Source organism: Heteronotia binoei, chromosome 11, assembly GCF_032191835.1.
Source record: "Heteronotia binoei isolate CCM8104 ecotype False Entrance Well chromosome 11, APGP_CSIRO_Hbin_v1, whole genome shotgun sequence".
Taxonomy (NCBI): domain Eukaryota; kingdom Metazoa; phylum Chordata; class Lepidosauria; order Squamata; family Gekkonidae; genus Heteronotia; species Heteronotia binoei.
Window position 1 is genome coordinate 55,560,530 of NC_083233.1, and position 14,115 is coordinate 55,574,644.

The 14,115-nt window shown below is 43.6% G+C and overlaps 1 protein-coding gene across 2 annotated transcripts in view; it reads left to right on the forward strand.

Moving 5' to 3' along the window:
• Positions 1-12,003, forward strand: part of BICDL1 (BICD family like cargo adaptor 1) — a 77,234-nt gene extending 65,231 nt beyond the window's left edge. Inside the window, exons 9-11 of one of the 2 annotated variants that reach the window (XR_009555951.1) lie at positions 311-431; positions 1,876-1,984; positions 11,548-11,757. Coding sequence is in view for 1 of the 2 variants with exons in the window: in XM_060249031.1 (XP_060105014.1) it covers positions 311-431; positions 11,548-11,748 (322 nt within the window). In the remaining variant the exon portion in view is untranslated. Of the gene's footprint in view, positions 1-310; positions 432-1,875; positions 1,985-11,547 lie in introns of both variants that reach the window. The other variant, XM_060249031.1, reaches the window with a different exon arrangement.
• Positions 12,004-14,115: the final 2,112 nt, after the last annotated feature.

The following is a 14,115-nucleotide window of genomic DNA, read 5'->3' on the forward strand; positions in this document are numbered from 1 at the left end:
TGGCCTCGCACTGGGGTTCCGTTGGTAGACCACTCCAGAGGACTGGGCCCAGAAAAAGCTGGACCAGCCAGGCTCTGGAACTGGACATGATATTTAACTTCACTCTAAAAAAACTTTCTTTAAGTCTGAAGTAAACAAGATATGGAAGATATAGTTTTGCAACAGAAATTTTAATACAGAACTTGTGCTTCATAAGTGTGTGACTGACTTTGATTCCCATGTTGGTTGAGCTACTTCTAAAATCGAATTTTGTTCCTTGGACTACTTCTGTATTTATACAATCTGAGATCATCTCTGCTGTGCTTTGCAGGAAGAATGCTGTCGAGATGGAACTAGCCAAGTGCAAGATTGATATGATGTCTTTGAATAGTCAGCTCTTGGATGCCATACAGCAGAAACTTAATCTTTCACAGCAGCTTGAGGCGTGGCAGGTAAGAGAGGGCTAAACCCCTCCCCTTATTCACCTGCCAGAAGTAGTGCGACACCCGACAGATCATCACTCTACATAAAGCCCATCAATCTTCCTTGGAAACACTTTTGAGTGCCTTGTAGACAGAAGTATTCCTTAAGGAAGAATAAAAACAGCAACAAAAACAACAATGGTATAAAGCACTTTAAAAATTAGCACAAAATTGAGCAAAATTAATGGAGTTGAAGAGAATCATCCTAACATAATTAGCAAAATTAAGCGTAATTAATAAAAGAATTGTTTCATGGAAACAGTCTTGCCTACTTCCTGTGGTCACAAGGCAATTCATATTCATATTACTGAAGATTTCAAAATGAGACAATGGTCCTAAAGAATTATAGCACAGTAAACATCAAACTTGTATCACAGCCTGCTTCAAACAGTACCATAGCAACATGAGCAACAATTGACTGCGCTCGTTCTGAGTACAGTCAAGAGATTACTGCTGTTTTCATAAGGAGATCTACAAACTTTTGCCCCCAGAAAGGTTTTTATTTGTTTTGATTTTGTGAATACTGTAGTATGCGGTGTAGAAAATGGCCATGTTTCACTTGAATGATAAACTTTAGAGAATGTGGCCATTTTACTTTGAACAATCTGGTGGGCCTGGATTAAATCAGAGATGTTTTGGGAGATCTCTATTAGGCATGAATCCCCCCCCCCCAATAACTAGGGTTCCTAACTTTTGGGGAAAGGGGACTGGCTATTTATGATGGGAGGAAGCTGTGTCTGGAGGAGACAAAGCTGATGGTAGTTTTAATGTGGCCTAGTACAGAACACACATGCTGACACTTGGGCCAGGTTCTCTCATGCAAGCAAGTTGCTTGATTTCCCTACACTTGATGACTGGCAGCTCAGTGTGTGAAAGGACTCCACTGTTGGAAAAAAAGCTTTACCTTTGAGGTGACAGAAAGAAGAGCCCCATGGCGCAGAGTGGTAAAGCTGCAGTATTGCAGTCCAAGCTCTGCTCATGACCTGAGTTCGATTCTGGCGGAAACTGGGTTCAGGTAGCTGGCTTAAGGTTGACTCAGCCTTCCATCCTTCCAAGGTCAGTAAAATGAGTACCCAGCTTGCTGGGGGGAAAGTGTAGATGACTGGGGAAGGCAATAGCAAACCATCCCGTAAAAGGTCTGCCATGAAAACGTGAAAGCAACGTCACCCCAGAGTCGGAAACAACTGGTGCTTGCACAGGACTACCTTTACCTTTTTTTATTTATTTACACATGCAAGTCTCTCCCACCTGATGATGTTGTATTTCTCAAGCAATTAACAAGTATGTGTGAACCAGGCCTTATTTCCTACCCCCACCCCACCCTTCATTCATAAACCCAGCAGAAACCTTCCCTTTTTTCTCCTGTTTTCAACTTCTGTGTTCTCGTTTTCTCTCTTCTCTCCTGTGCTTACAGTTTGCTTCCTCAGGGCTTTTTACTATATGGCTCCTTTGGTTTCTGATCTAGTGGCCTTTCTCAGTTCCTGTAGCAACAGCTTTAGTCGTACACCCCTCCTGCCTTTAAGGTGAGCTCCCACCCCTCTGCCATACCCACCTCATCCTCTCGCCATCCCATCCCAGTTCAGTGTCAATTTCATCATCTCAGGGAAGGAAAGAAAGTATCTACGGAGTCCCATTCATTTGCGTCTGTTGATCCTCTGTAATCTCTCTTGCCATCTTTCACAGTCATAACACATTTTAACAAGAAACTTTTTTAATTTGGTGGTTTGTCTCTTTGTGCCTCTTTTTTTTTTGAAGCATGCTTCCTTTTCTCAGATACTTGTAATAGTCTGTTATAAAATTTTAGAACTGCGTGTCTGTCTGAGCCCATAATTGTGTGGTGGAGCACATGTTTTGTATAGTAATCCCTGGTAACTTCAGTTAAAAGGATATTGAATACCAACACTGGGGGAAACTCTTCTAGATTCTCTAGATTGTAGAGGGTCACTAACAGAATAAACTCTGTTTGGTTTGGTAGACCAGTAATAGGAAACTTCATATGTTTGTATATCATGTGGGGAAGACTAGGGTTCATATGTCTGAGAATGTTCCTATATCATCAGGTATTCCCTGATACAGAAAGCTGGGTTATTCACAGTACAGTCTTATGCAAAATTCTGCTTTGAGCAGGTTGTCCAGAGGGGGTTAGGGTTGCCAGATCCAGTGGAGGAACTCCTAGAGATCTGGGGATGGAGCCTGAGGAGGACGACCTCAGTGGGTTACAATGCTATAGAGTCCTCGCTCCAAAGCATCCATTTTCTCCAGGGGAACTGATCTCTGTAGTCTGGAGATGAGCTGTAATTCTGGGGGATCCCCAGTTCCTACCTGGAGGCTGGCATCCCTATGTGATGGGGGAGGGATTGTGTTGCTGCGGCGTAAATGGTCTTGCCCTGCAGCATGGAGCTGGTCTTCATGACCTTTTTTGAATGTATCACATAAGGACATCTGTTGGCTGGAGTTCATGCAGTCTAATCCAACTCTTGGAATTGGATCTTGCTATGCTTATGGGTAATCCTATGAGCCTCATGAGTTTGCCTAATGGCAATCTTTGATATACTAGCAAAAACAAACTTGCTTCTTGTTCTCTGGGGATATCTACTGGGCTGGTTCACATTTTTTTGTAAATGCGGGCATTCTTGTTAACTTGGGGAAATGGGGGCATTCATGTTTATTATAGAATAGGAAACAACATGGGAATTTTGGGGGAATGATTTCAGTTTTTAGTTGGGATGATGGCAAAAGTTTTCAAGAAGTCTTAGTGATTGAAATTATCTTCAAGTCCTGGGTTTTGGGAGAAGAAGTTGCCCTCAGCTATGTGCCTGTTATCCTAGTCTCAATGTGGCAATGGACAATTCTTCAATTGCACATAAAAGCAATTATATAGGTAATCAAGGAGGAGCTGCGGGTGCAGATACATATATTCATATATTCCTGGGAAAGAAAGTCCCTATGTCCTCATTACTCCTTCCTACTGCACCCTCTAGATCAGTACCGCTGAACCAAGGAAGGCAGATCATGAGAAGAAGAGCAGGAAGGGCTGCATCGGTGCTTATTTCTCATGGCACTTTCTTACACACCCAGGGAAATGCTGATCACCACTTTGGGGTCAGGCAGCAATTTTTCTCTAGGCCAGATTGGTCAGGAATCCTGGAGGTTTTTTGCCATCTTCTGGGCATGGGACAGGTGTCACTAGCGGTGTGTGTGTGTGTGTGGGGAAATATTTGTGAATTCCCTGCATTGTGTAGGGGATTGGACTAGATGACTGAAGATCCTTCCAATTCTATGTTTCTAAGGTTCGGCTGGTTATTGCGCATCAAAATACGAAAATCATCTCTCTGCCCCTCTTCCTACAAACAGTTCCTTCTGTCACTAGTTCCCATGTGAAATTTTGTCTCTCCGCAAGCTGGGTCTTCTGCATTCCTCACAGTAGTAGGCTTGATTTTTAAACACTTTAGTTCAATCTTCTCAGAACATTATTAAATTGCATAAAATCTCTGCATGATGAGGATTTGCTCATGTCACTTGAAGACGTGGGCTGTAGTCCACAAAAGCTTGTGCTGGAATAAAAACATTATTATTATTATTATTATTATTATTATTATTATTATTATTATTATTATTATTATTATTATTATTATTATTAACTTAACAGTATCAAAAGGAACTTTTGCCAATAACTAACAGCAGTTTTAAGAGAAAGGATAACCTGTTACAGATATTAGGTAAACGCTCTCTAGGGTCAATTCACTGGTTGTATCAGTTCAGAGAGGATGCCAGTGTTATGTTAAGAGTAGACAGGTGTGAGTCTCATTGGTATTCATTTGCATTTGATGGTTACTCCTAGCAACCAAGCCCTTGTTGAGATAATCTGCATGTGAGCTTGAAAATCCCATTTTTTCTCTATTGGTTAATATGGCTTTTTTTTTTTACACTAGAGCCCTCTCATATTGTGACCCCTCTCTCATGCTGACCCAAGGAGGCAAGGAACTTTCATAGTTCATGACAAGCACCTAGGCTTGTTTCACCACCCTCCCCTCTGGTTGATAATTAAAGGATCTTCATATACTGAAATGCAGGACTTTTTTTGTAGCAGGAACTCGCATATTAGGCCACACACCCCTGATGTAGCCAATCCTCCAAGAGCTTACAGGGCTCTTAGTGCAGGGCCTACTGTAAGCTCCAGGAGGATTGGCTACATCAGGGGTGTGTAATCTAATACAGCATTTCCTATTTGCATGGTCGTGACCCGGTACCAGGCCACGGAAGCTTCAATACCGGGTCACAAGAAAAGCCAAAGCTAGCCCTGCCCCCAGCAAAGCATGAACTCTGCTCTGCTTCCTTCCTTTCCCGTATCTCTGTTGTGCATAGAAAAGCTAGGCTTGAAGACTGACACAGGCTGCAAAGCCTGAGCTCCGTTTTCCTTCCCTCCTTCCCCCATCTCTGTGTAATACAGAGAAAAGCTAAGCCTGAAGACTGACACAGACTGCAAAGCCTGAGCTCCGTTTTCCTTCCTTCCATCCCCCAATGTCTCTGTGTTGTGCAGTTAAAGGCTTGAAGACTGACACAAGCTGCAAAGCCTGAGCTCCATTTTCCTTGGAGACCTCTATAGAAGAAAGAGGCAGGTTTTCCTGTCTCCTGGCTCCACCCCCAAAGTTTCCTGGATTCACCCCCAAATTTTAGTGGGCCACAAAGGAGAAGTATAAAAATAACTGGGCCATGGGGGGGGGGGGGGCTGGGAAGTTTGGGAAACCCTGATCTTATTAAAGCAGTTCCTGCTACAAAAAAAGCCCTGCTGAAACGCATCCATTCATCTATCTGTCTGTCTGTCTAATGTCCATTATTATGAAAGGCAGTGTGCATGGAGTGAAGGGCCTGTATATCCTGAGAGCCAGCTGTATCTACAACAAAGAGTCAGTGGTGCTTTCCAGACTCCAGTCGCCTTCCAGGTTTTCATTGGTGTTGTGGTGGTTACCATGATTGTGCTATCGGTGTGATGAATATGCTTACATGTTTTCTTTGTTTTTTCTCTGTCAGTGTTCCATCTGTTCACATTCACATTGTGGATTGGTTTTCCGGGGGGGGGGTCAGGTCGAAGGAGGGGGTTCTGCATGCACCGAACTGTTGCCGCAGTTCAGCAGCTTCAAGGGGCTGAGAAATCCCCTTACGAGTACATTCCCTGCATACCACACCTGAGATCATACCTAGTGTATGTCTCTCACCCTTTTGGGGTTGCTTCTTTTCCCATGTTTGAACGTTCTCTCTCATTGGCATTTTGAATTCCTTTCCCTGACTTGCATTAATACACAGTTCACATCAACCTGTTTCTTTCCATTACGTTTTCAGGGCAGCTGCATGCGCTGCAAAATGTATTTGAAAATGGTGCCCAAGGATATGCTAGAATGTGCTCTTGAGGGTGCACAAAGGAGTGGTAAGGAAGGCAATGATTGGCTGCTGGTGTTGGGCCTCCTAATGGGACTGAACTTTTGTTTCAGTGCAGGCACCCTCCAACACTGCAACATTGGCATACAAATTTTAAAAATCAGTGCCCAAACCTGCCCTTTCTGGGAGGGTTTGGGCAGCAATCCATGAGATGGAGAAAACTGTTCACATTTTGAGTACGAAAAAAAGTACAGGGAAAACTAATTTAGGAAAGAATGGGGAGATTAAGAAAAACTAGGACAGCCCAGAGATGAAAGTTGTCTGGCACAAGAAAAAAAACATGGTATCATAGGGGAATGAAAATGGAACATTAAGGCAATCTGGAAAATGCCAGTGAAAGTTTTTGAACTAGAACTGATTAATCCTGTTCAGATCCTCACTTAGCTACAAGCCTCACTTAGCTACAAGCCTCACTGAGTGACTTTGGGTCACTTACATACTGTCAGCTTATCTTTCATTAGCTTATCTGTTGTGAGGATAAAATGGAGGACTTCCTTAGAGAGGAAGGGCAAGATGAATATGTGATGAACATGTGCAATATCTCTCTTGAGTTCTCTGTGTACAGGGATACATAATGGACCTGGGTTTCAGTCAGTGAATGTTGAGCTAATCACTGTTGCACAGATGAAGTTGTCCGTCCCTCTGCAGCACTGCACTGCAGTGAGTGGGCAACCATTTGTTTGTCTGGATTACTTTTTCTCATATAAGGCAGATCTTGGGGTTGGAAATTTCCATGTATGGAAAGGAGGGTAGCTTTTACCAATTCCACCTTCCCATGGTAGACCTTCAACTCCTCACTGATGTTCCTGGGATTCCATTGTCCCGCAAGAACAGCATTTGTGTGTGTGTGGGTGGGGGAGTTAGGCTGCAGATGGATGGGAAGGCTGGGAAGGCCCATTCAACTGTTTGTAAAAACCCTTCCTCCAGCAGAGATATTGCATGGGATACAACTCTTTGCCGATGTTACAGCTGATCTGGAGACAGGGCTGCAGCCTGTGTAGAATGGAGATAGATCTGGATCCTTGGAAGCATCTGGTGATGAAGAGCAGTACTTTTTAACCTTTGTAGGCTGGTATGTCAGATGGACCCTTTTGTAACATCCAGAAATGCTTATTGCAACATGTTTTATTAAAAGTGTTGAGAAGCAACTAGCTCAGAATACAGCAGCTAGATTAACTAGTGCTTATCAAATGGAGTATCCCAGCCACACTGATTGCATCTTTGTTAGGCAATGATTCTAGGAGCTGTTGTTGGTGATCAAAGCCCAAAAAAGTGGTCTTGAGAGTCATCACCTTCCGTTGTCATTTACCCAACTTCTCCAGTCAACATCTGGAGTCCTGCTGTGCAACTCTTTGCTGTCTGGGGGGTAGTGAGCTGGGATGTGTGACTGTAGAGCACTGTGATTATGGAATGCATTCTGGGAGTAAATCTCTTTGTCTTTTCTTATTGCTTGTTTTCTGGCAGCCATTGAAGATTTGGCTCTGTACTAACCTGGATGATTTTAGTGTGGCAATTTCCTTTCCCTCACGTTTGATACCTTTGGGATGTACTTGACCTGCTATCCTTTCTCATCTTGTTAATTTTAATTGGTATATGACTCCATATTTAAAAACTGCTTTTGGAGTTTTTAATTAAAAAGTGAGGTATGTATCTTTTGATTAAATGAAAGCATTTGCAGAGCAGGCCAATCCTGTCCTTGGAGATTTCCTTCCTCCTCACTCAAGTAGGACCAGTCCCCCGTCCCCCCCAATTCTCTCAGAAAACAGCCTATTTACATAGTTCCATAGAATACTGACTTCTCCTTTGTTTTCAGAAGTTGAGTTTGTGTTAATCATGGTTAGGTGGTGGTCTGATGAAAGATGTTACCATGATAAAGGGATGTGGATTCTTGCAGGAGAGGATAAGACCTGAGGAAGAGGTGATTCCAGAGCCTAATACCAATCCCCTTTCCCTCGTTAACAGCAGAGCTGCACCAGCCTTCCAATCTGTCCACATCCATCAATTTAATCTTTTGAAATACCATCCACTTCTATCTCTCCTCCGTTTTGCACATAAAAACAAGAGCCTTGTAATAGCATTGAGTTGTTTTGACAGCTGACTGTTTGCATCGTTCTGTCTTTTTCAGAATTCTTGTGAATTCTTGCTAGGATTTTTGTCACCCGCTTTTAAATTATGTTTTTTCTTAAATTTAAACGCAGATTATTAACATAATTTTCTCACCTTCGGAAGCTTGCTGGGTGACCTTGGGCCTGTCGCACACTCTCAGCCTAGCCCACCTCACAGGGTTGTTGAGAGAATGAGATAGATGTAAACTGCGTTGGGTCCCCCTTTGGGAGTAAGGCAGCGTGTAAATGAAGTTGATACATTCAGTCAGGGTAAAAACTGTTGCAAAAGAGCAGATTACCCCTCCCCATTCTTCCCACTATAGTATATACTGTAGTATATTCGTGGATTTTAATATCTGTAGGTTTCTCTGCTCCTTCTCTGTTTTACTCTTTGAATATTTTTTGGTGAAACAAAACTTCGGTTTGTTTCTACCTCATTGAGTTTCATGCCTAACAGTGTAAATCAGGAACTGGTAGTGTTTTTTAGTATTTTGGGGTTTTTAGTATACTATTGTGTGTGTGTCCGTGCTTGTATGCCTGGAAATCATGGTGGCTTCTGGCAATGCCTAGGGGTGCTAGGACATTTTTCAGAGAGGCAGCTTGATATTGCCTGTCTCTGCAACCTGGCCCTGGTATTCCTTGGAGGTCTCCCTTCCAAGTTCCTGGCAGGGTCAGCCCTGCTTAGCTTCTGAGCTCTGATGAGACTTGGCTTGCCTGGGCTACCCAGGTCAGGGCCAATCAGGAACTGTAAATATGAATTAATTTTATAGAGACTCTCCTCGCCATACAATACATGCAGATTCTAAATTTTGTGCAAAATACTATGTATTGTGCAAAGTGTCTTAATTGCAAAGTGTCTTAAGTGCAAAATACTATGTATTGTGCAAAGTGTCTTGATTTTCCATTGTTATGCATAAGAACTGCTCCATCATCCCAGTTTTATTAATGGGCTCTCAGTTTTCTGGGTTTTGTATAGATTTCAGTAGCTGATCTCCTTTCCCTTTTCCAACAGTGTAATGTAAAGGCTCCCCCCTCCCCCTACATCTTTCCTTTATTTCTTTCTGCCTCTCGAATGCTGTTTCCATGGCACCAACCTCCACAAAGTTATTGGAAGCACTTTCAAAGAGGGAATATAATGGGCATGCATGGTTAAGGAAACAGTGAGGCTGATGTTGCTAATCCTAGGGTTACCAACCTCCAGGTGAGGCCTGGAATTCTCCCAGAATTACAACTGATCTCCAGATGACAGAGATCAGTTCCCCTGGAGGCAGTGGCAGCTTTGGAGACTAGACTCTCTGGCATCGCATCTCTTCTGAGTGCCTTCCCCAAACCTCCTGGAATTTCCCAAGGTGGAGTTGGCAACCCTACACAAAAGGTCCAGCACAACTTTGATGGAACTTTAAGAGGTAGCTAAAATGCAGCTTGGATGTTGCATTTCTATGGGGGAATTTGCAGCTGTGAGAATGATTCACTCAGAATCCTCACTAGTAATGTAACCTTGAACACCTTTGTTGCAGTAGAACAGAAGACAGCCTGTTGTCAGGGGCTAGCCAATGGGAGAATACATTGCCTGCCCACTGGTTTCTGAGTTCAATTCAAGGTGCTGGTTATGGCCTGTAAAGCTCTTCATCATGTAAGGCACACATACCTGAAGGACTGCCTCTTTGCCTATGTTCCTGTACCTCAGAGGTGGTCATGAGACTGCCACCTGCTGGCTGCTGCCACAAATAGAGTGGTGTGGCTGGCATCAGCCAAAGACAGGGGTTTTTAATTTGTGGCTCCCACTCTGTGGAATAGTGTCCCCAAAGAAGCAAGGGATGCTCCTCATTCAAGATTTTTAAGCGATGCTGCAAGTCCTGTTGATTTGCTAAGGCTTTTGATGGTCTATGAACAGCAGGCATCTTTTAGAGGGGAGTGTGTTTTGTGGGGTTTGTTGTTTTATTTAGGTTTTAACTTCATTTAATTACTGTAGGACGTATTGTGCCAAGAGGAAGGTAGGACTAAAAATAGTTAAATGGATAAAGAAGACCCTTCCGGAACAGATTAGACATAAACCTGAGTTAACATTCTGTTCCTTGCCAGCTTCCTCCAGAAAGCCCAAAAGCAGAGCCTGAAGGCATCAATCCTCCTATTCATCTCTTAGTATGTGGTATGCACAGTCATACTGCCTCTGTATATGGAGGTTCTGTTCAACTACCAGTGTGGTGTAGTGGTTAGGGTAGGATCTGGGAGGCCAGGTTCAGACATCCACTCTGCCATGGAAGCAGAGTTGCCAGCTTCCAAGTGGTAGTCCTGGAGAGAACCATGTAACAAAAGCTGCACTCTTTCACAATTGCAGTATTTTGCAAATTGCTGATTATTTCTACTTATTACAACTAGAGTGCTAAAAACACACAAAATTCTTGCTAATAGTTAGTACACATAAATATTACCACTTATTACAATAGCACATCAATCATTCCAATAATGTACTGAGATTCTAATTATGAAACGTAAATGTAAACTCTGTCCGAATAATTAGAGAGTCCATAGTTACTCTTGCTGTTGTCAGGTACTCCAAGTTACTCCCACGGTGCTGTAAATTCTGATGACAAATCCAGTGATGAAATTATGAAAGATTGAAGGATGACACGCCTCCTAGGTAACTTCCGCGCGTTTTGGTGATGTTCTTCGTCTGATCACAGATCATTTGTGAATCTGAAACCAATGCTCAAATACCGTAATTAACAATTGCAGCTAGTCTGTCTGTTACTTCAAGAACCGTGTATTACAACTGTGTAATAGTGTAGCTTTTGTTACACGGTTCTCTCCAGGACTACTGTCAAGGGTGGTGGCAGCTACAAGCATAGCCAGCTTCAAGAGGGGTTTGGATAAAAATATGGAGCAGAGGTCCATCAGTGGCTATTAGCCACAGCATATTGTTGGAAGTGTCTGGGGTAGCGATGCTCTGTTATTCTTGGTCCTTAGGGGGTGGACAAAGTGGAAGGACTTCTAGCCCCACTTGTGAACCTCCTCTCTTTTTTGGCCCCTGTGTGACACAGAGTGTTGGAGTGGATGGGCCATTGGCCTATCCAACATGGCTTCTCTTATGTTCTTAAGCTGTGTATAATTCCTGGTTGTTTGCCATAGCTTCCAGGAGATCTCCTGCTATTACAGCTGATCCCCAGGCAATAGAGATCAGTTCACCTGGAGAAAATGGTTGCTTTGGAAGGTGGAGTCTATAGCAATATACCCTGCTGTCATCCCTCCCCTCCCCTCCCCAAAATCTCCAGTTATTTCCCAACCTGGAGCTGGCAACCCTACTTGGAAGCTTACAGGTTGACTTTGGGACAGTCCTCTTTAAGGATAAAACTTTACCATTTCGATATAGTGGCGGACCCTGCAGTTTTATGTGGCATGCACAACTTCAGTCTGTATCACTGTCCCTTCTTTCCCCCTCCATAAAGTTTTTATCCTTGCACCCCTGCAGTTAAGCCCTTCTCTTCACAACTACAGCATTCTCTCTCCGCCCCTCCTCTTAATGGCCTTCCTTCTTCCTGCTGCAGGACGATATGCAGAGGGTCATTGACCAGCAGCTGATGGACAAACATCCCAAGGAATGGAGCCAGCCGACTTACTCCTTCTCCAGTGGTCCAGGAGCCAAGCGACGCAGCAGACCCTCTCCCTTGCTGAGGCCGGAGCAGCAGGGGACCGAGCCCGTCGGGGCAGAAGGGAGTCGCCTCTTTTCTTTTTTCAAGAAAAATTAGTTGGAACAGAGCAAGCACTTTCCAGTTATTCTTATTTTTTAACCTTTTTCTTTGGGGGGGGAGGTGGAAGGGGAGGTGAAGGAAGCTGGGGAGGGTAAGTGAACCCAGCTTGTGATGGATGGTCCCAAATTCTGATCAAAGAAGAAAACCGCCAAAGGGCAAAGGAGTTAAACTCTTGAACTCTGCACTATTTGCAACCCACCGTGGTCTGAACTCAATGTTTACATAATGTCATAGTAAAATTGCAGATCTCCAGTGTGGTAGCAATTGAAAGAACTTTTTTTCCTATACCTTAAGCAACATGAAAAAGAAAACGCAAAACCTTCAGGGTCTATTGTTAGGTCCACCCTGTTTCTGCTGTGTTTATTCCAGGTGTCTTAAAGTCATTTCTCCTCTGCCGGAGGGAGAACTTTAAAGGATCCAGCTCTAGGCTTGTGCTAGGAAGGAAGGGGAAGGAAATGGCCATAAAGGCAGTGCTGAATAGGAGGAGGCTTGCCTTCTTAACCAACTTCCATTGCCTTCAGTGGCATGGTCTGTCTGTCCTTATCCTGCAGTGCAGAGATCCATGACAAGACTTTGTGGAAAGTCATAGGAGCTTGAATTGGGCCCATGAGAAGTAGATTAATATGTGCAACTGGTACGAAGATGCAGAGGCCCAGAGTTCATGGATGTGTTTGCAGTATTTTACAGGAAGATGAATCTCATGGGTGGGAGGGTTGACTTGCAAAGAACATTCATTTCAAAAGAAGTACCCTAAATCAAGTACGCTAAATCATTTCTCTGTTAGCCTTCCTTCCTTCCTTCCTTCCTTCCTTCCTTCCTTCCTTCCTTCCTTCCTTCCTTCCTTCCTTCCTTCCTTCCTTCCTTCCTTCCTTCCTTTCTTCCTTCCTTCCTTCCTTCCTTCCTTCCTTCCTCAATATGCATCTCCCTAAGCAGCTGAAATTAGAAAGCAGTCTGCAATCACAAACCAGATTCTCATAGTTTTAGGCAATTGCTGTAACTCCCAAGCAGGACTGCAGGAAGCATTCCATAAAAACATCCCTGTCTATCTTTTTGAGGATCAGTTCAAAAAGTCATGTGAGTCTTCAGGAGCTCCAGTGCCCCACCCCTAAAGCACAAGGTTTTCCTTAAGCAAAAGCAGATGGTTTGATCACTTCTAATCCTTAATCTACCTTCCACAGTCTCCTGGGTATAGGAGAAAGGTGGATTGTCGATTACAGATCAGAAGCGAAGGGAGTGTGACATTTTCCTGGGAGCGGGGAGGGCTGCTGTCTGGATGCAGTCTGTTTCTACCTCCTTAGAAATAATGTCTTTTCAAAAACATCTTTATTAGTTAGGAGATACTGCTGGTCTTCCAATAAAGTAAATTAAGGATTGTGGCAGTTCCAGGCCTCAACTGTGTGAGACGACTTCTTCAGTGGGAACCTCCTTGTCTGGGTTTAAAAACTTCAGACTACCAGTGAGGGTTTTTATGGCTGTGAATGCTCCTTCATACAATTCCCTGTATGTTAAAGAAAAAACGCTTGTGTGTCAGGCTAGGCTGGAGCCCTTTTCCTTGATGCTGGATACTGTAAGAAATGATTTTTGGTTTTTTTGGTACGGGGCAGAATTGTTAGCTGACACCGTACCTGCCATCTGAAGTAGTTCATCCCAAACAGAGGTTTATTACTTTAGTGAGAACAAGCCGTTTGCCACTTATGGATACCCTGACTTGCCTGCTTCTGCACCCAACCATCTCTTTAGTCGCTCGAAACAAGAGCCCAATAACGCAAGTTGCACAGTCTTTGGACAATCTTGATGCAGCCCCTATCTGCCATGCCCACCAGTCTGATGCATCCTATTGCTGGGTTGGCAGGGCCAATTGAGGTGAACCCAGTCCATTGGGCTCCTGAATTTGAAACCTATAGATGTAGCCGTTGTCTTGCAATTGTGCTGATAGGGAGCTTGCAGTTTTTGAGGGAGGAGAGAGGTGATCCCGGCCTGAATTCTTGCACCTTCTGTTATCAAGCATCAAGGGCTAGTCCTCTGTAATCCCCTGGAGTCAAGGAACAAGGGCTCTCTTATGTTAAGCAATTTCACATCTATTTCAACCAATTCCATGCATCCCCCCACTTTTAGCGAGACACAAAATGATCAAGGAGCACAGTTACAGATTGAGGAACAGGCTTTATATTAATAAATAGAAATAAGTAGCTGAAGGTCTCTCTTCTATGTCTGAAAACAATGCCTTGTGGCTTCCTTTTTCTAAACTCAGCACATGAAGGCATATATGCATGTGTACACACTGGCATGCACACCTGCCTCACTATTATTGTTGTTGTTTCAGACATAGCTAGGGTTGCCAACCTCCAGATTGGGCCTGGAGAT